Source organism: Myotis yumanensis, unplaced genomic scaffold, assembly GCF_028538775.1.
Source record: "Myotis yumanensis isolate MYYU_CA2020_CCGP unplaced genomic scaffold, mMyoYum1.0.hap1 SCAF_10, whole genome shotgun sequence".
Taxonomy (NCBI): Eukaryota; Metazoa; Chordata; class Mammalia; order Chiroptera; family Vespertilionidae; genus Myotis; species Myotis yumanensis.
Genome location: NW_027223761.1, coordinates 1,870,282 through 1,890,294, shown reverse-complemented (window position 1 = coordinate 1,890,294; position 20,013 = coordinate 1,870,282). Strand labels below are relative to the sequence as shown.

Sequence of the window (20,013 nt, the reverse complement as noted above, 5' to 3'; positions counted from 1 at the left end):
ACAGCTGGTCTTCAGGGCCCCACACCTGGTCTGCTCAGGCGGCACCAGCAGCTGCCACAAGCCGGCGGCGTAGGCACACAGCAGAAGTCCCTCCCCGTGGTCCTGAGGCGGGAAGGGCCGCTGTCCCCGAGGCCGCCCTCCGTGGCTGGCTGATGGCCGTCGTCCTCACGTGGCCGCCGTTCTGGGCGTGTGCACCCCTGGCACCTCTCCGAGTGTCCCAGGCTCTCCTGTGAGGACACCGGTCTGATTGCAGGAGGGCCTGCCGTGCCGTCTCACTCTTAACCAACCACCTCTTTATCGTTTTAAGATATTTTTATTGACTTCAGAGAGGAAGGGAGAGGGGGAGAGAGAGACATTAATCATGAGAAAGAATCATTGACTGGCTGCCTCCTGCATTACCCCCCGACACACACACACTGGGGATGGAGCCTGCAACCCGGGCATGTGTCCTGACCAGGAATCGAACCGGGGACCCTTTAGTCCGCAGGCCAACGCTCTCTCCACGGAGCCACACCCACCAGGGCTGGGCCACCGCTTAAAGGCCCCGTCTCTACGTCCCGTCACAGTCTGAGGTCTGGGCGTCAGGACTTTCACATGTGAATTTTGGGGCCACAATTCCGCCCATAAACACCCAATAGAAGAAGCTCGCCGAGTGGCCCACGTGGGGTCGGTTATAACCAAGTGCATTTGACGTGGGGGGCAGCACCCCTTGGAAAGGTAGTGCACCCAGCAGCCACTCAGAAGGTTCCAGAAGCACTCGCCACCGACGCAGGCCAAGGGCACCCCTGGCTACCCGAGGGGCCGATGGCGCCCGGCGGGACTCTGGTCGCGGCGGGCAGACGTGTGGCGAGCGGAGCTCTCTTTCCGGGCGATTAACGGGGGACTTGAAAGGCCTGAGGTTTTCCTGCTCAAATCAATTATTCAGACGGATACGCGGAAGGTCTCCGGGGAGCCGCGGACAGAGGGCACCGCCGGGCGGTTAGAGGCGGTTCTGTGGGTTCCCTGCTACCCGCCCGCTCTGACCCACAGCATCCGTGTGAGCTGGGGCGGCCGCTGGGCGCGTGCCGGCGGGCGGATGAGGCTCAGCCTCCCGGGAACGCGCCTCGTTCCTTCCCTTCCCGAGACCAGAGCTCCCGGCGCCTTTGTCACTTGTGATCACGGGCCTCGGGGTGATGCGTCCGTGGGGATGGCCTCGGTGTTCGTCCTGGCCTCCGGCTGCGGAGCCGCCTCTCGCCTGGCGGGCCGGGGACGGGGACGGGGATGGGTCTCTGTCCGGACGTGGTCCCTGGGGGTCGGCTACGAACAGCACCGTGGGAAACAGGGTCGCGTGTGGAGGTTGAAGGAGGGAAGTAGAAAGTAAAATAATAGATCGGAGCACCTGCTGCCGGGTGGCTCAGGCCAGCGGTAAAGGCAAAAACCTCCGGTGTCCGGCGCGGGGAGAAGAGGCCTCCCGCCGTAGAACGGAGGCCGGGCCACAGCCAGCACGTCAGAGACAGGACGAGCGAGAAGCGGGAGGGACGTCTCCGAAGCCAGATCGGGGAGCCCGGCCGGCGCAGCTCGGGGCTTGAGCGTCGACCTCTGAACCAGGAGGTCAGGGTTCGATTCCCGGTCAAGGGCACCTGCCTGGGTTGCAGCCGATGGGTGATTCTCTCTCATCCTTGGCGTTCTGTCTCTCCCTCTTCCTTCCTCTCTCTCTAAGATCAAATTTTTAAATTTTTCACAAACACACCTTAAATGCAAATGCCCTTTGACCCAGCTGGGCCTGTGTGGGACTCGGCAGGCGCATCCCCGATCGAGAGGGCAGGCGTCACGTGGCCCCTGGAGCACCTGCAGGTGCGTCAGCTGCCGGGCGGTGTCCTGAGTGAGGAGAGCCGGGAGCAGAGCAGGGGGTGGGGGGCCCCTCTGTGTAGGAAAGGGGTGCAGGGCACGGGACTCTGCTTTCTACCCGATTTTCCCATAAACGTAGAACTCCACCACCCCAGCCGGTGGCTCAGTGGCTAGAGCGACGGCCTGTGGACCCCAGGGCTGTGAAACTGCTGTGAGTGCAACTGTGAGGTTGGGTGTGGGACGCCACACGTCTGTTCAAACAAACCCTGAGGCCGTGTGACACAGGAGCGAACCGGTGGACACTGTGGGCTCAGCGACCAACGTGTTCGTGTTGGCACATCGGCTGTAACACGTGTCACAGGTGGTTACAAGGGCTGTGTCCCCTCCTCCAAGTTCACATGCTGAGGCCACAGCCCCCCGCTCCTCAGCGCAGCCGTGTCTGCAGACAGAGCCTCTGAGGACGAGTGAGAGGGAGGCCGCAGGGAGGCGCGGACCCCGCAGGACGGGTCCCTCTAAGAGGAGATGAGGCCACAGGACACAGGGGCCGTGTGCTCCGATGTATTATTTTACTTTCTACTTCCCTCCTTCAACCTCCACACACGGTCCTGTTTCCCACGGTGCTGTTCGTAGCCGACCCCCAGGGACCTGGGGAGGGGTCGCGTCCAATGCCCAGGAGAGAGGCCTCGGCCAGCCTCCAGGATGAGCAGTGAATGTCTGTGGCTGCAGCCGCCCAGGACGCTCATGCAGATGGTGGGCACTGGGTCCAGATGGTGGCACCGGGTCCAGGTGGAGGTCGGGGGCCCAGATGGTGGGAACCGGGTCCAGGTGGAGGTCGGGGGACCCAGATGGTGGCACCGGGTCCAGGTGGAGGTCGGGGGGCCCAGATGGTGGGAACCGGGTCCAGGTGGAGGTCAAGGGGCCCAGATGGTGGGAACCGGGTCCAGGTGGAGGTCGGGGGGCCCAGATGGTGGGAACCGGGTCCAGGTGGAGGTCGGGGGGCCCAGATGGTGGAAACCGGGTCCAGGTGGAGGTTGGGGGGCCCAGATGGTGGGAACCAGGACCAGGTGGAGGTTGGGGGGCCCAGATGGTGGGAACCAGGACCAGGTGGAGGTCAGGGGTCCTGATCGCCCCGCTGGGCTGGCTGGCCCCTCGCTCATTGTCATGCTGAGCCCTGCCCACTTTCTGGCTGCACGTCCAGCCACAGGCGTGATGGCACCAGCGAGGAGCCCGCACTGTCCACGGTGCTCACAGCCTGCTGGGCCCCGCCTCCGCCCCCCTCCCACCAGCCCAGGTGGAAAATCGCCTCCCGGATGCGAAGGGACCGGTGCCTGGGCAACGAGGCGTCCCCTCCCCTCGGGGAGTTAATCGTTTGCTTTGGGGATTAATTTCTCAGCCGCTGCCTTTGAGTGGAAGCTCTTGATAAATTGCCCGTCATGATGGGGGACAGGCGGGAGCCGAATCCAGCCATAAATCTCCCCACGCTCGGCGCTAGAGTGCGCCTTGGCCCACGATCACTCCAGGGGGGCCTCGCGCTCCTGGTGGGGAGACCTGCAGGTGGATGGTGCCTCCTGGGGCTCCGCTGGGCCTGAACCCGCAGATCCTGAGGCTGGGCCAGCGCTGGACACTCCTAGCCTCTTTGGTGCACCCTCCTCCTGAGAACAGCCAGCCCCGTCCCTGGTCAGATGGCTGCACCCCTCCCAGCCCTGCGTCCCCCCCAGCCCTGCACCCCTCCCAACCCTGCATCCCTCCCAGCCCTGCGTCCCCCCTGCCCTGCACCCCTCCCAGCCCTGCACCCCTCCCAGCCCTGCGTCCCCCCAGCCCTGCACCCCTCCCAGCCCTGCGTCCCCCCCAGCCCTGCACCCCTCCCAGCCCTGCATCCCTCCCAGCCCTGCGTCCCCCCTGCCCTGCACCCCTCCCAGCCCTGTGTCCCCCCAGCCCTGCACCCCTCCCAGCCCTGGGGGCCAGAGGTCTGGACTAGTGTCAGCCGCTGCCCCCATCGAAGGCCCTCGTAGAGGAATTGCTGCAGGTGAATTGTGTCCCCCAAACCCATGAGTCCAAGCCCTAGGCCCCCTGAGCCTCAGGATGTGGTCTCACTGGGGACGGGCCATTGCAGACGGATGGGCGAGGTGCGGTCACTGCGGAGTGGGCCCGACGGCGATGGCTGTGTCCTTGTGAGCAGGGGAAACAGAGGCAGAGAGGGAAGCCACGAGGACCTGAGGCGGAGGAGGGTGTGACCACGAGCCAGGGGAAGGCGAGGGCCCCCGCCAGGCCAGTCCTCCGTCTCCCTCAGCCCCGGAGGGACCGGCCCGCCCGCCCCATCTGTGGTCTGAGGCCCTGACTCTGTGCTGTTCCCGCCCCAGGAAGCTCACCGGCTGGACGCTGGCCACTGGGTGGCCTCAGATTCCAGAGCCAAACAAGGCAGGCGGCTCGGCCCCTGTCCCCGCCCTCTGTCCCCGCACCTCCCACGCAGCCCCTTCTCCTCGTGCTCCCCTGGCTGACTCGCCGGGCAGGGGGTGGGGGGTGGGGCCGTGCTCAGATGGAGGGTCGCCCCGTGGGCGCTGTCTCTGGGCCCAGAGGCTCCTCCCCGAGGCGGGCGGCTGCTCTGACAGACGCGGTCTCCTTCCCACGGTCCCTCCATCGCGGCTCCTGTTGTTCCCGCTTCAGACGCGTCGCCCGCTCCCTCCTCGCGTCGCGGCTCAACACCAATGGGCAGGGCTGTGCTCGTTCTGTGGGGCGTTCCGGGGGCCACCTCAGCTCAGGCAGGACGGCTCCAGGGTCCTGGGTCAGCTGCCCCTGGACACAGACCTCCCCCTCTGCCCGAGGCTGTGGCCTCGGGTCCCTGGCGGCTCAGTCACAGCCGCGGGGTCCCTGGGAAGGACTGGGGGGTGTTTGGAGGACGCGTCCCTGGGCCCTGTGGGCCCTGCTGGCTGTGTCCCCACGCAGAGCCGCCAGATCCAGGGGGGCAGGACTGACCCAGCCCGTGCAGGCCTGAACCCCGCGGAGAGGACGATGACAGCCCGGTCCCCTCCCTCCCACCTCCCTGCTCCACGCTCTCTGGCTGCGGCGAGCTGGCCCGGGACCAGATGGCTGTGAGCACAGGGCCGGAGCGTCAGCGCCTTACACCAGCCCTTCAGGGACCGGAGCCCTTCGGCGCCCTCTACACCAATCCAGCCGTGGGCCCGGCCGGCGTGGCTCCGTGGCTGAACGTCGAGGTCACAGTTTGGTTCCCGGTCGGGGCACATGTCCGGTTGTGGGCTCGATCCTGTGTCTCTCTCTCTCTCTCTCTCTCTCTCTCTCTCTCTCTCTCCCCCTTCCTCTCTGAAATCAATACAAATATGTATTTTTTAAAATCCAATCGACGGGCCCTGACCGGTGTGGCTCAGTGGATAGAGCGTCAGCCTGCGGACTGAAGGGTCCCAGGTTCGATTCCGGTCAAGGGCATGTACCTTGGTTGCGGGCACATCCCAGGTGGGAGGTGTGCAGGAGGCAGCAGATCAATGTTTCTCTCTCATCGATGTTTCTAACTCTCTATCCCTCTCCCTTCCTCTCTGTAAAAAATCAATAAAATATATATTTTTTTAAAAATCCAACCGGCAGGTAACTGACCCGCATCTCATGGGCAGGTGCCCTCACAGTGGCTGCTATGGCGTGGAACCTGCTGGTGGCGAGCGGCGGGTCAGTGTCCTGCAGCCGCCACAGCCATGACCACCGGCTGGGCCACTGGACAGCAGGACTTGTCCCTCCCGGTCCTGGAGGCCGGGAGCCCAGACTCGGGGTCACGGGGCTGGGATCGGGGTGTCAGCAGGCTGCAAGCCTCGGGGAGGGTCCTTCCTGCCTCCTCCAGCCCCTGCGCCTGTGGCCTCGTCGCCCCGACTCTGCCTCTGTCTGCCCGCGGCCGCCTCCCGAGTGTCATCTCACCTGTCTCTCACAGGGACGCCCGTCGCCGTCACCTCACGTCACAAAGTGGCTGCAGAAGGTCCAGCCTGAGCACCCACATCCCTGGCAAGAGGCTGGGGGAAGTGACAGCTCAGCACTCACGTTAGAAAAGCCAGCCCTGGCCGCTGGGGCTCGGTGGGTTGGTGTCGTGCTGGTCCGATTCCCGGTCGGGCACACGCCCGGGTTTCGGGCTCGATCCCGGGGACGGGCGTGCAGGAGGCAGCCCATCGATGTTTCTCTCACATCAGTTTCTCTTCCTCCCTCTCGCTTTCTCTCTCTCTAAAAATCAATAAAATGTCTTTTAAAAGAAAGAAAAGCTGAACTTTCCAACCCCCAGCACGTGGGAGCCCTTCGGCCCCAGGAAGTGGCAGCTGGGCCCCTCCGGACGGCTCGGGGCCTGGGGTGGGGGGGCAGCCCCGCCCACGGCAGCACCTCGCCCCCAGCGCTGCCGGGCCAGCCCACACGCTGACGCAGCTCTGGCTTATTTTAGACCCGGCCTCCTGCTCAGCGTCCAACAGGCTGAACTTTCACCAAAAAGGAAGCAGCAGGAGCGCCACTCGCAACCACCCCGCCCCCCTCCCGCCAGCCCACCGCCCCCCCCCACCCCGTCCCCCCAGTCGCTCCAGGCCGGGCCGAGGGCCCCGGACAGTGCGGTCCAGGCTCCGTTGGCCAACAGTGGTGACGGGGGTGGGGGGGGGGGGGGGGGGAGGTCACGTCCTCACGGCCCCGGAGGGAGTGGGTGTCTGCAGTGTGGCCCAACCATCCCTGGCCCACCTGGGTCACGGGGCCCCATTCTGGCCCGCACCCCTTTCCTGGGCCCCGTGTGAACAGCGTGCTCACCTGCCCGAACTCAGACAATGGATACACCAGCACGGCGAAAGCGCAGCTGTTCGTGGCATCTCGCAAGGTCGGGTGTCTGGTGGGCAGGCACCCCCCCCTAGCCCCCCCAGCCCCCCGCCCCCCGTTACAACCAGCAGTCTGTCCCTAGTGCGCGAGGCCCTCCCCGATCCTCGCTGGCTGAGCGCTGTGGGTGCACACTCTCCCTGGCGGTGCCTACGTTTTATTACTTCCTGTCGGGATGTTTAAAAAGGGGGCTGGGCCCTGGCCGGTGTTGCTCAGTGGATAGAGCGTCAGCCTGTGGACTGAAGGGTCCCGGGTTCGATTCCAGTCAAGGGCACATGCCCGGGTTGCAGGCTCGATCCCCAGTGTGGGGCGTGCAGGGATGGCACAGGGGTGGCCCGGGCTGGCGGCAGCGGGGCAGGGCAGGAGAGTGCAGGCGGCCACAGGCACAGCGCGCCCCCGCCCCGCCCCCCGCCTCACCCCGTGCTGGAGCAACGGGGAGGCTGGGAGCTGGAGGAGGAGGCTGCTGGGCAAGTGCATGTGCCTCTGAGCTGTGCTCTGACGGGAGTGTGAGCCGAGCCTCGGCGGTTTACGTGCAGGCCCCGCGCCCCCCAGGCGTTTCCGGTTACAGGTGAGCCCGCCCCGAGGGCGGGTAGCGAGCGTCTCTAGCAGCGACGTGTTCTCTCAGTGAAATGTGTACGTCGGCCTGACCAGAGTGGCTCGGGGTTGAGCGTCGGCCTAGGGATCAGGTGGTCACCAGTTCGAGTCCCGGTCGGGGCACACGCCCGGGTTGTGGTCTCGATCCCGAGTGGGTGATGGGTGGTGGCTGATGAGCAGGTGAGGCGGTGGGAGGGATGCGCAGATGAGTCCCTCCCTTCGCGTCGGTCGTCGGGCCTCGTTCTGTCGCTTTTGCCCTTTTTATGCTCCGTCTGTGGTTGGGGTTGCAGCTGAGCCGTCACAGCCAAGCCCCAGGCCCCGCGTGTTCTCTTCGTCCTCTCCGGGAGCGTGTAGGTCGTCCCGTCCGGCCCCCCCCTCCCCCCCCCCCCCATCACGAGGGCGTCGTCCGAGGGGTGAGTCCGGGGAAGGTCTGTGCACCCTTCTCCTTCCCACAGGGGGCGTCCGGTTTCCCCGCTCGCTGGGAAAGGGCGGCCTGTCCTGCACTGAACCCCCTTTGCGCCTCTCGGGGAGCACGCTCGGGGGTGAGGGGCTGTGTCTGTTCTCTCCGCCCGCCCCCCGGTTCTCTTCCCCGGAGTTGACGGCAGCAGCTTCGAGAAGGTGGACAATGTCGGGCGCCGGTTTGTTCTTCTGTCTTGTGCTGGCTGTTGGGGTCACTCGCTGCAGCCTAAATTTTAGGGTGTGTCTGTAACGTGTTCACAAAACAGCTGGCATGGAGCCCTGCTTTCAGGGCTGCCCCCGGCATCCGTGAAGGGCAGAGGCCAGTGTGCGGGGAGACGGTATGAGAAATGCCATCCACGCGCCCAGGGAGCCGAGGGGCGCTCACATCCTCGCAGTGAGAACCCAGGGCCCTTTTCGTAAAGTGGCAGCAAAATAAGAACATGGGCCTTAAAGACAGGACAGCAGCCCGGCCAGCGGGGCCCAGGGGTTGAGTGTCCATCTGTGAACGAGGAGGTCAGGGTTCGATTCCCGGTCGGGGCACAGGCCCGGGTTGTGGGCTCCATCCCCAGTGGGGGGCGTGCAGGAGGCAGCTGATCAGTGACTCTCTCTCATCATTGATGTATCTAGCTCTTTCTTCCCTCTCCTTTCCCCTCTGAAATCAAGAAAAAACTATATATATATTTTTAAAAAGTGTCAAAACGAGTGGAACCAGGTCCCTCTGTAACAAACCCAGAAACGAAAAGAAATGAGGCCCCTCCCCCAGCACGTCCCTGCCCACGGGCCTTCGGGTGGATGCCCCCTGCACACGAGGGAGTGGCCGCCCGGAGGTGTGCGTGGACCCCTCACTCTCCGTTAGCTCCTGTGATGTCTGCCCTCACTGTCCGTTACGGTAGCTCCCGGGCACGCACCGTCCGCCCTCACTATCCGTTACGGTAGCTCCCGGGCGCGCACCGCCCGCCCTCACTGTCCGTTAGCTCCTGTGATGTCCGCCCTCACTCTCCGTTAGCTCCGCCCTCACTGATTTCGTCCGGCTGTGCTGTCAACCTGCGGAAGGGCCGTGAGCTTCCCCCGGGAAGAAGCAAAGGAGCCAGGAGGCTCAGGGACCCAGGCGATGGCCAGAGCCTGAGATGGCCCCGCCCACACTGCCCATGGCCCAGCACTTGCCATGCCGCACTGCCCTCCAAAACCTGCCGACCGCTTTTTAAAACAGCCCTCAGAGCTTCCGGGCACCGTGTTTGTTTGGGCTGCGGGTGGGGGTGCATTTTGTCCAGACTTCACTGTTCTTACTGCACAGGTTAGTCCCGTGAGTCTATGCGACCTGACCCTCCAACCTCAACCTTACACCCGGCCAGATGACCATGTAAGTTTGCAGATAAAGCCATTCGAACAGGCAATGTTGGGGGGGGGGGGGGGGAGCTCCTTTATTGAGACGCTGCTGGAGAATGTCCTCTCCCACTAATGAGGTTTTTGAAAAATAAATGCACGGGGTCAAGGGTTCAAGAGACGCAACACAAAGGCTCGGAAGGAATCCCGAGGGGGACAGCGATGGGGACACGGGCCTGGGGACCGCCCTGGGCCCCCGTCCGGAGCAGAGGCGGCTTCAGGAGCAACTTCCTCACCAAGACCAGCAGCAGCCCTGGCGGCGGCCCCGTGGGCTGGAGCCGCGTCCCGTTCACCGAAGGTGCAGGTTCAATGCCCGGTCGGTCGGGGCGCACACCCAGGCTGTGGGTGATCCCGTCAGGGTGCGTGCAGGAGCCAGCTGACTGGTCTTCCTCTCTCTCCCTTCCTCCCTCCCCCCCCCCCCCTCTCTCTCTCTCTCTCTAACTCAATAGAAGTATCCTCCGGCGAGGGTTTTTTTAGTAAAGAAGACAGCCACATACCCAGTGTAGTTAAAGATTTGGAGAAGAGATTTACGTAACTGGGAAGCGTTTGGATTTGAATTTGTTAAGCACGTAGAAAATTAAACCAATAAACAAATTACGTCGCTCCAGAGAACACGGAATGTACGGGAGAAGGCACGGGAGTCGCGGTACATCCTGCCGTTAAGCTGCGAGGAGCTATTACTCAGCCACGACGTAGAACCCGGAACGTTGCTCTCGTTAAAGTTATAACTGTAACTGGAAGATAAAAGCCCTGGAAAGTGGGGGGGTGGGGGGGCGGGGATGGAAGGAAGAAAGCTAACATGGCGACTGACCTCCCGGAGGACACCTGGCGATCCCACGTTGTCATGTGGGGGGGGGGGGGGGCGTGTGGCTGGCACCCAGTGGGCGGAACCCAGGGACCCTGCTGGACACCCTGTAAGCACAGCCCGGCCAAGCGCCCGCGGTCCAGGGGGCAGCCTGCCCGCGGAGAAGCGCGGAGCTCACCCCTCCCCACAGTGGGGCGACTGCAGGCGATTCCCAAAACTCCACCACCCAGCAAGCGAGCGGCCACAGGCCGGGGGTCGGAGAGGCGGGACAGACGCGGAGGGCGGGGCGGTGGCGGTCCTGCTGGCGTGTGACGAGCCGTGGAACTCTGTCTCTAGACCCGGTGCATGTTGGACGTTTGAAATGAGGATTTCCGTGGAGGAGGGGGCAGGTGGAAGCGCAGGCGTGCGCGGAGGGAGGGAGGCTGGCACCTCCTCAGACGCTCCCGGGGACAGGTGGGCGCGGCGTGGTTCCTGCCCTCGGCACCCAGGACGCTTCGTGGAGGGCGCGGCCCGCGCTCTCGACCCCGAACTGGAACTAGGTTCTCTCTGGAACCCCCTGCGCCTCACTGCCTGGCTCAGCAGGGCTGCGTGGGGTGCACAGCACCCCCTGGAGGCAGCGAGACGGGGTCACCGGCCCAGGCTTCCCGAGGGGCACGGGACCCCACGGGGGACGGAGATGCCAGCCTGGGCGCTGAGGCACCGCGAGCGCCTTATCTCACCCGGTGGTTCTCAGCCTTGGCTGCACATTAGAATCACATCAGGCCCAGAAATCAGGGTTTTAAAAGGATTCCCAGGTGATTCTAATGTGCAGCCAAGGCTGAGAACCTCTGCTCTAACCCGTCTCAGGGTCCGTCCCGCACGGGCGGTTTTGAGCGTCTGAGCTGAAGGCTGGGTTTGCCGAGAGGCTGGGGGAGTCACGCAGGACGCAGCACGTGCCGCTCGCCCCCACCACGCGGGGAGGAGCGGGGAGCTGAGCGTCCCGTCCTGGTCCTGTCTGTTCCTGTGGGCACACTGGCCCCTGGCCACTTTGCCTGCCCCTCTCGTGGGAGGGTGTTTATAAGCATCGAGCACGTGCCCCTTGGCACCTCTGCCCGCCCTGCCACGCGCTCCTGGCACCCAGGCCGCGGGTCCATGGATCCCACACGGCCCAGCTGGCGCGTCTCTTGCTTTGCGGGAGGGACTCCATGAAGCTTCTTTACTTTGCGAAGCAGGAGGAGGACGTAAGACGGGTGTGGCCGCCGCGGGGGAGGCGGGCTCTGTGCGGGCTGCCACTCCACACGGCCGGAGCAGCAGGTCCTTCTGCCCGGAACAGCGGGCACACGTGTCTTCACGGGCAGCGAGGCAGCTGGGACGGGGACTCATGTTCGCCACGGCGGGGGGGGGGGGGGGGTGGATACACGCAGACCCCCCAGCCCAGCTTCCCTCGGGGAGGAGGGCGGCCGGAGGAAGCGGGCGTGTCCCTGGGGTGCGTGTTCCCAACACGCCTGGGAAGCAAGTACGTGTCCTGTCTGCTCTGAGCCATGAAGACCAGAGCGTGGCACCACGTGCGTCTCGGGCCTTCCTCGCCCCGGCGGCCAGGAAACGGCTCCCAGCTGCCCCGTGAGCGCCTCAGTGCGGATCAGAGAGCCCAGTGGGCGCTGCAGGGCGGGGCGGGGGGTGGGGGGCGCTGGCCAGAGGAACCCAGTCCCGGCTCCCGGCCCCTAACCGCTCCCCCCGCCCCGTGTCCCCCTGAGAGCACCTCTGGTTCCGACACAGCAGGGCAGCCCGTCCCGCCTCGGGCCGCTCCTCTCACAGCCGCTGCCGTGTCCCCGCAGGTGAACAGCGAGAACGTGGTGAAGGTCGGGCACCGGCAGGTGGTGAACATGATCCGCCAGGGAGGGAACCACCTGGTCCTCAAGGTGGTCACGGTCACCAGGAGCCTCGACCCCGACGACACCACCAGGAAGAAAGGTGGGTGCCCTCCGCGCCTCCCCCGCCGTCACCCCGAGAGCCCGGCCGTGGGAGGGGGCGCCTCCAGCCGTGTCCCACCTGCTCCGGGAGCCGGCAGAGCGGCCGGGAGGGAGGTTAGGTGACTGTGGAGCTGGCCCGGGGCAGTGGTGGCCTGGGCTCCTGTCCAACCTACTGTCCACGGGGCCCGCTGTTTGCAGAGCTGGCTGCCCCCCGGGACTCGGGCCCACCCCTTTCCCGAGGGAGGCGGCAGGGGGGAGCCCCAGGCAGGCCCGATGCACCCCAGGCCCCTGGCTGGGAAGGAGCTGGAAACACCTGGTCCTGCCCACAGCCCTGCACTTCCCACCACCCCACTAAGAGCCTGGGCTGAGGGAACTGCCTCACAGCAGGGAGGGCTGCCTGGAGGCGGCGTCTGCGGGGGGTGAGGAGAGCTGCTTGGGGGCGCCAGGGGGCCAGCTCCCAGGTTTTCCTCACAAGGAGGCTGGGAGGGGGCATGGGCGCCCCTGAGGCCCGTCCCTGCGGAGGGATGAGGAGAACCCCCAGTCTGTCGAGCCTTCCTGGCAGCTGGCGGGGGCAGCCAAGCGCACAGGCTGCGGAGCCGCCAGGCCCCCTTAGTCACCGGCGGCACAGCACCTCCCATCCCAGCCGGGCCGCCGGGCCACCGGGCCCACACCGACAGGAGGGCAGGGCCCCGAGTGCCCGGGCTGCTGGGGCGAGTGCAGAGGGGCGGGGCTGGCCTGGTCCCTCTGAGCTCCTGGCCTGGCCCCGACCCATCGAGGCCCAAGTGAAGCCGAGGGCCAGCAGGGTGGCCGTCCCCGACTGAGGGATTTCAGAGGGAGACCGAGCCGGGCAGCCGCCTCCCGGTGGGTCCGGAAGGCGGGTGGGGTGGCAGCCTCGCCGCCCGGGTGGCTCTCACGCCTCGGTCTCTCCTGTCCGCCCCCAGCACCCCCGCCTCCCAAGCGTGCTCCGACCACGGCCCTCACGCTGCGCTCCAAGTCCATGACCTCGGAGCTGGAGGAGCTCGGTAAGCGCCGTCGGGCGCCCCGCCCCGCGCCCCGCGCCCCGCGCCCACCCGCATGGCCCTGTGCTCGCTGGCTTGCCCCCGCCCGGCCCCACGCTGGCGTCTCCATCGTGCCTGCCGGCTTCGGGGTGGGGTCGCTGGTTGTGCCTCTTGGCTCGTCTAACGTTGTTTTGTTTTGAATTTTTGGGCCTCTCACCAGTGGATAAAGGTAAGCTGCCCACCGTGTCGGCACGAAGCCCGCAGGCCCTCCGTGCAGGGCTCCCACCAGCAGCTCCGCCCTGGGGGGTCCCTGTAGGTGGCGGTGGGGTGGCCTCCGGGTGCGCTGCCACCGGGTTTAGGGAGCCCCTGGCGCCTGCGTCAAAGGCCTGTCATCGGGCGGGAAGGTGCGCAGAGAGCGTGGCCCTGGGCCCGGCGGACGGTGCTGACCGCTGAGATGCGGGCGCCCTGGGGCCGGTCGATGCCAGTCATGCTGGGCGTCGCCACGCAGCCCGGGACACCTTGGCGAGGAGGACAGTGACGTGACCCCCACAGGTGGTGGGCGGGGGAGGTGCTCACTCTGCTGAGAGGGAAGAGGTGGCGGAGGAAGGGCGGGTGCCCTGAGCCCGGGGGTGGGAGTCTGAGCACCAGCCAGCATCTGCCTGGGGCTCGCTCCCCTGGTCCCTCCTCCCTCACCTCCAGGCAGTGCCCCTGGGAGGGTCTCAGCCACCTCGTCCGTGGGAGGCACGGCCGCACCCCTCACGCCCCCGTGTTCCAGGAAGGAGCGAGCCTGCAGGCACCCACCACCCCGCCCAGAGCCAGCGCTTCCCCGAAGGCCCCTCCCCCACCCTGTCCATCAGACAAGACTCCCCAGAAACGGCCGCTGCCCCCGTGTGGCACCCAGTGGGGTGACTGTGTGAACAACGGCCTGTCTCCTCTGACGCGCCAGCCCCCCGAGGGCCTGTGGGGGTCACCCTCCCCCCGAGAGGGACCAGCAGGCAGCTCCCCCTTAAAGGGGGACTCGGGGGCGGCTGGACCAGCGGGGCTCACCACCCTTGGGCCTCTCAGGGTGTCCCGCGTGGCCGGGGGTCACCCTTCTCCCCGCACTGGCCCTGGCGAGCGCTCCGTGGGGCGGGGGCGGGAGGGGCCTGGGGGAGCATAGGTGCTGGGTCCGCCCCCTGGAGTCCGTGTCGGGTCCTGTCAGTCTGGCCGGTCGGGTTGGGGGGGCCCATCCCTGGGCCCGGTGAGCGCTGCCCCACGGGACTCACGCCCCCTTTCTGTTTGCAAGCCTCGGTCCGGAAGAAGAAGGGTAAGGGGACGGCCCCTGTCTGTTTCCGGCCCCACCCACCCCCGTGGAAGGAGACCCTCTGTGGCATTGGTGTGGCGTTGGCGTGGCGTTGGCTGGCGTCTCGCGTGTGCGGTGGCCTGTGCTGTCTCCCTGTGCCGGCTCCCGCGGGGCCCGCGCTGGGACCGTCGCCTTCCCGTCTGTCCTGTCTGCTTCGCTTGTCCCGTCTGTGGCCCCCGACGTGTTCCCCGTCCCCCGAGCTGTCTTCGTCCTCGCGGTGGGAGCCTGCGGCCTGGCTCGGCGGTCACCGCGGGGCTGCCTGCGGCTCAGGCGCAGGCACATGGGGCCCTGGCCCACAGATGGGGCTGGAGCCCAGCGGCCGGGCCTCTTTGCCCTGGGGGGCGGCCCCCCTTTAGCTCCCAGGAAGCCCCCGCTCTTCAGCAGCCAGCTCTGCATCCACAGGAAACTGTCCTTAAGCTGGGGGGCCGGATCAGGGGGCGTAGGGCGGAGCCTCTCCCTGCCCCGCCCCAGGGCTGCGTGCGGGGAGGTCGGGCAGCCATGAGCCCCGACCGCAGGCCCCTCCCTGGGCAGCACCCACATCTGGGGTGTTCTCGCCTGGTTTCCGGAGACAACACCCCAACAGTGGGAAGAAGCAGCATCAAGTCAGCACGGCTCTTAGGGGGCCTGTCTCAGGGGAGACAGCCCCAGAGGGGGGCCCCCAGAGGCCTGGGGAGGCGGGGCTGGTGCTGTGGCCACAGCCCGGGACGCGGAGCCCCCACCTGGGAGCCTCCGGAGGGGCTGACCTCTGACCCTCGGCTTCGGAGTCCTGCTCCGGGAGGTGTAAGATACACTCGCGGTCGTCGCCCCCCTTTTCCCTCCAAACCCCCCGTTGGGGACGCTGCTCAGGGGCGGACATGGACACCTCGGGGAAGCAGCCCCCTGCCCGGCCCCGCGGCGCCTCCCGCTGAGCGACTAGGACCCTGACCGCATTTCCTGTCTCCAAACCCTTCGCCTCCACCCCAGTTCCCAGGGCCGCTGAGGCCCACCCTGTGCTCTCGGCCCGGGAGCCAACGGGACCGGCCCTGGGGGAGCGCGAGACGCCCCGGAGCGCAGGCAGGGACCCCGCGCGGCTGACACCTCGTTCTCTCTGGAAGCTGCTTTCGGAGGGGAGCCCGCCCTCTGCCCTCTGCCCTCTGCCCTCTGTGGACTCCGGCGGCTGAGCTGGTTCCCCTGCGGGAGGGCCCCCCGGGTGGGGGACTCGGTGAAGGCAGGACCAGGACGTGTGCGGACCAGCCGCGCTGGACACCGGCCCTCCCCCGGGGACGCCGTCCCCGCCAGGAAGTGTGTCCGTGAACAGCGGGCGTCCCGTGTGTCTCCCAGACAGGACGGCGGAGCGTGTGCGTGAACACCCGCCCGGGGCTCTTTTTAATGGGGTTCCCTTTCCGGCCGCGGGGGCTGCACGCATCCCCCACGCGTCCCCATCCGTCCCCCAGCCCCGGCTCCCCTAAGTGCAGCCGTGGCCAGCCCTCACCCGGGACGGGAGCAGGCCCACGGCTCGCGTGGTCCTCAAAGCCTCGTGTCCGGGAACGAGCCCTCGGCGTAGGCTGAGCCTCAGGCCCAGGCTCCCGGGGTGGCAGCCGCCGGAGGGCACCCAGGCCCGGGGGGAGGGGCGCGGTGCCCCCCCACCAGCCCCTGAGGAGGGAACAGGTGCTCAGGGTCACAGGACCATGGGGGCGGGGTGAGGGCCAGGCCCCGGGTGGGAGCCTGGTCCCTGCCGGGCCACGGGCACTTCCACCGGGCCTCGCAGCTCCGGTGGCCACTCGTGTAACTAACTCCCCAAGGCCTTGGCCCGCGACCACGTGATCCCGAGGGCCTCCTGCGGCCCGCGGGCCGGACGTCGGGACGTTCCCCACCCGGGTCTGAACCGGAGACGAGGACGCCCACCCACAGGTGGCACAGCTCAGGGCGCACCTTCAGCCACACCCCACGCCCACGCCTGCTCTCTCACCGCTGGACTGGGCCCCCCCCCCCCACGGCAGCCTCGTTTCCCGCTGTTCCCCAGGGCGCGGCACCCTGGCCCGAGGTGGGGCGCAAAGGATGGTGACCCCCACCTGAGCCCCAGCCCCCACCTGGCCCCAGGGCCCACCTGCAGGAGCTTGAGCCTCAGGCCCCAGCGTCCTCTCTGCAGAGTGGGAGCCGCCCCCACGCCCCCCACGGCCCGGCTCCCGGAGGGTGAGCCACGGGCCAGGCCTTGGAGCTTCCACCAGGGCCCATGCCGCCTTTGCCCCGTGGGGCACGCCCGTCGCTGGAGGCGTTTGGGGGTGCCTGCGCAGGCCCGGGGTCCAACACCAGAGGTGGGACTGTGGGCGGCTGGGCCGCGGGCCTCGGCGTGCTGGGGCGGGTTGGGCGCTCACCACCAGCCGGGGAGGTTCGATGCAAAGGCCCGACCGGGAGGCCCGGCTGGAAAGGAAGACCCGGCTGCTCGACTCTCGGTCACAGGACAGACCTGGGGCCGGCCCTCACCCCCTGGGGGCCCAGCCATGGCCACCACACAGCAGAGCGGCCGACGCCACGCCGCCCGAGGGTGTGGCTGGGCTCTCGCTGTCCGGACTGGGGCGTCCCCTGGGCTTGGAGTTCCAGGAGAGCCTGGGGAGCTGCCCCGCTGCCGCCAAGAGTGAGACCGGGCCTGAGGCCTGGGGGCACCTGGGAACCAGCTCCCGGTGCCGGGTGGGGGGTGAGGGGGCGCGACTCTGTCCTCAGAGAACAGCCTGCGTGAGGCCGATGGCCATGGAGAGGCCCGGCTTCTGCTGGCTCCCCAAGCGGGTTTCTGAGTGCCACAGAGGCACTGCCGCGAGGGGACCGGCCGCGTGTGGTCATGGTAGCTGAGGGGACCGGTCATGTGTGGTCACGGGTAGCTGAGGGGACCGGCCATGTGTGGTCATGGTAGCTGAGGGGACCGGTCATGTGTGGTCATGGTAGCTGGGGGGATCGGCCACATGTGGTCACGGGAAGCTGAGGGGACCAGCGCGTGTGGTCATGGCAGCTGAGGGGACCAGCCTGTGTGGTCATGGTAGCTGGGGGGACCAGCCTGTGTGGTCATGGTAGCTGAGGGGACCAGCCTGTGTGGTCATGGTAGCTGGGGGGACCAGCCTGTGTGGTCATGGTAGCTGGGGGGATCTGCCACGTGTGGTCATGGTAGCTGAGGGGACCAGCCTGTGTGGTCATGGTAGCTGGGGGGATCGGCCACGTGTGGTCATGGTAGCTGAGGGGACCAGCCTGTGTGGTCACGGGTAGCTGAGGGGACCGGCCATGTGTGGTCATGGCAGCTGGGGGGACCAGCGCGTGTGGTCATGGTAGCTGGGGGGACCAGCGCGTGTGGTCATGGTAGCTGAGGGGACCGGCCACGTGTGGTCATGGTAGCTGAGGGGACCGGCCATGTGTGGTCATGGTAGCTGAGGGGACCGGCCACGTGTGGTCATGGTAGCTGAGGGGACCGGCCTGTGTGGTTACGGGAAGCTGAGGGGACCAGCCTGTGTGGTCATGGTAGCTGAGGGGACCGGCCACGTGTGGTCATGGTAGCTGGGGGACCAGCCACGTGTGGTCATGGTAGCTGGGGGGACCAGCCTGTGTGGTCATGGTAGCTGGGGGGACCAGCCTGTGTGGTCATGGTAGCTGAGGGGACCAGCCTGTGTGGTCACGGGTAGCTGGGGGGATCGGCCACGTGTGGTCACGGGAAGCTGAGGGGACTAGCCTGTGTGGTCACGGGTAGCTGAGGGGACGGCCATGTGTGGTCATGGTAGCTGAGGGGACCAGCCTGTGCGGTCACGGGTAGCTGAGGGGACCGGCCTGTGTGGTCACGGGTAGCTGGGGGGATCGGCCACGTGTGGTCACGGGAAGCTGAGGGGACTAGCCTGTGTGGTCACGGGTAGCTGAGGGGACGGCCATGTGTGGTCATGGTAGCTGAGGGGACCAGCCTGTGTGGTCATGGTAGCTGAGGGGACTGGCCACGTGTGGTCACGGGAAGCTGAGGGGACCGGCCACGTGTGGTCACGGGAAGCTATGGGGACCTGCCACGTGTGGTCACGGGAGGCTGAGGGGACCGGCCACGTGTGGTCATGGTAGCGAGGCCCTGCAACCCCCGGGCGGGGAGAAGCCTTCGAGGAAACAGGTTAAATCCCAGCAGCGGAGGAACCCGCCCTGACCTGCAGGGAAGGCTTCATGGAGGAGGCAGACGCCTGGGCTGGGGCTGGGGCACCGCTGGGCGGTGGGGACCAAGGGAAGGGCCTGAGGGAGGGGGAGCCGGTCGCAGGGTGTGGACGGGACGCCGGGCGGAGTCACAGGCCCCGGAGCGGGCAGCACGGCCTCGGAGAAGCCCTCGGGCTTGAGGCAGAGTGATCGGAGGTGGGGGTGGGGTGCTGTGCCTTGAGGGGTCCCACGTGGGACACTCCGCCCCCAGCTCGTTGTTGGCGCAGCCCCTGACTGAAGGGCGCTGGGTGCTGGGCGTGTGTGGGGCCCCATGGCAGACGCACCTGTGGGTCTCAGCGAGCTGGCTCCTGCGTGGTGCGGCCCCCATCAGACCTGGAGTCTGAGCCCAGACACGTGTGTGGCCCGGCGCGGCCCGCAGCTCTCGTGCTGCATTTCAGCTTCGTAAACGTGTCCTTCGTTTGTAAGGATCAGTAATGGCTACACCCGGCTCTACTCACACACGTGACTGTGCTACTACGGGGGAGGGGTTCCCCGTGGCGCAGGCGGGGGCGTCAGAGGCTCCCCCGTGGCTGCTGCGTCTGGCCGGCCCCTCAGGCCCACGCTGCCCACGGCTCCAGCCCGGTGCTGGGTCCTAGGCCCGGCAGCCGCACCGGGTCACAAAGGAGCCGCACTCTGCACTGACAAAGCCCCGGGGTGGGCACCAGCGTCGGAATCGGTGCCCCGTGTGAGCGCAGCGATGCCCGGGGATGGGCCCTCGGGGCACCAGGCCTCTGGGTATGGGCTGCTGCAGGTCTTCCCGTCTTTTCCGCGTGCGCCACCCTCCTCCCCCCCACCACCACGAGGGCTGGGGACGGGGGTCCTGGCGCTGTGCCGTGTGGGGAGATCCCTGCGCGATTGGGAGACCGAGCAGTCGTTTGCCGTGTAAACACGGAGGCGCTGGTTGTTCTGAGCCCCTGGCTGCGCTTCGGGGGCTTCGGCCTCTGACGCCCGTGCCCGTCTGTTCCCGCTGCAGATAAGCCCGAGGAGATCGTGCCCGCCGCCAAGCCCTCCCGCGCCGCGGACAGCGTGGCCGTGGAGTCCCGCGTGGCCACCATCAAGCAGCGGCCCTCCAGCCGGTGCTTTCCGTCCGTCTCCGACGTGAACGTGAGTGGCGGTTCCAGCGGCAGGAGTGGGCGGGCCTCGGGCAGCACCCGGCGGGGCCATCCTCACAGCTTTGGGTCCCGTCCCCGCACTGACCAGACCCGGAGCCCAGCCCCAGGCCTCCCAGCAGGAGGCCGCTCCTCCCCGGGTCTCGGGCCACACTGTCCTCTGGGCACAGAGCACCGGCCAGCGCTCGGGCCTCAGCTGGACATGGGGGTGGCCGAGAAGCCACGGGACAGGTGCCGTCTGCCCAGGCTTCCCTGGCACCGCTAGGCCTGCCGCGGGGGTGAGGCTGGCCTGGCGCATCTCACCCGTGTCGCCTCTGGTTTGCAGTCCGTGTACGAACGCCAGGGCATCGCTGTGATGACGCCCACCGTGCCCGGGAGCCCGAAGGGCCCGTTCCTGGGCCTCCCTCGAGGTACGATGCGAAGGCAGAAGTCAATAGGTAAGAAGTGTGGCCGCACCCACAGGGGTGCCCTGGGCTGAGAGCCCCTGGGCAGTGCCCTGGCCACCCCTAGGCCCCCCGCCCCC

The 20,013-nt window shown here is 67.3% G+C and overlaps 1 protein-coding gene across 2 annotated transcripts in view; it reads left to right on the top strand.

Annotated features, from left to right (window-relative positions):
• The window catches only part of SHANK2 (SH3 and multiple ankyrin repeat domains 2), a 173,063-nt gene that overhangs the window by 137,423 nt on the left and 15,627 nt on the right, over window positions 1–20,013 (top strand). Inside the window, exons 17-21 of one of the 2 annotated variants that reach the window (XM_070427138.1) lie at window positions 11,722–11,857; window positions 12,798–12,878; window positions 14,140–14,160; window positions 19,355–19,485; window positions 19,816–19,900. In XM_070427138.1, the coding sequence (XP_070283239.1) occupies window positions 11,722–11,857; window positions 12,798–12,878; window positions 14,140–14,160; window positions 19,355–19,485; window positions 19,816–19,900 (454 nt within the window). Of the gene's footprint in view, window positions 1–11,721; window positions 11,858–12,797; window positions 12,879–14,139; window positions 14,161–19,354; window positions 19,486–19,815; window positions 19,928–20,013 lie in introns of both variants that reach the window. The other variant, XM_070427139.1, reaches the window with a different exon arrangement.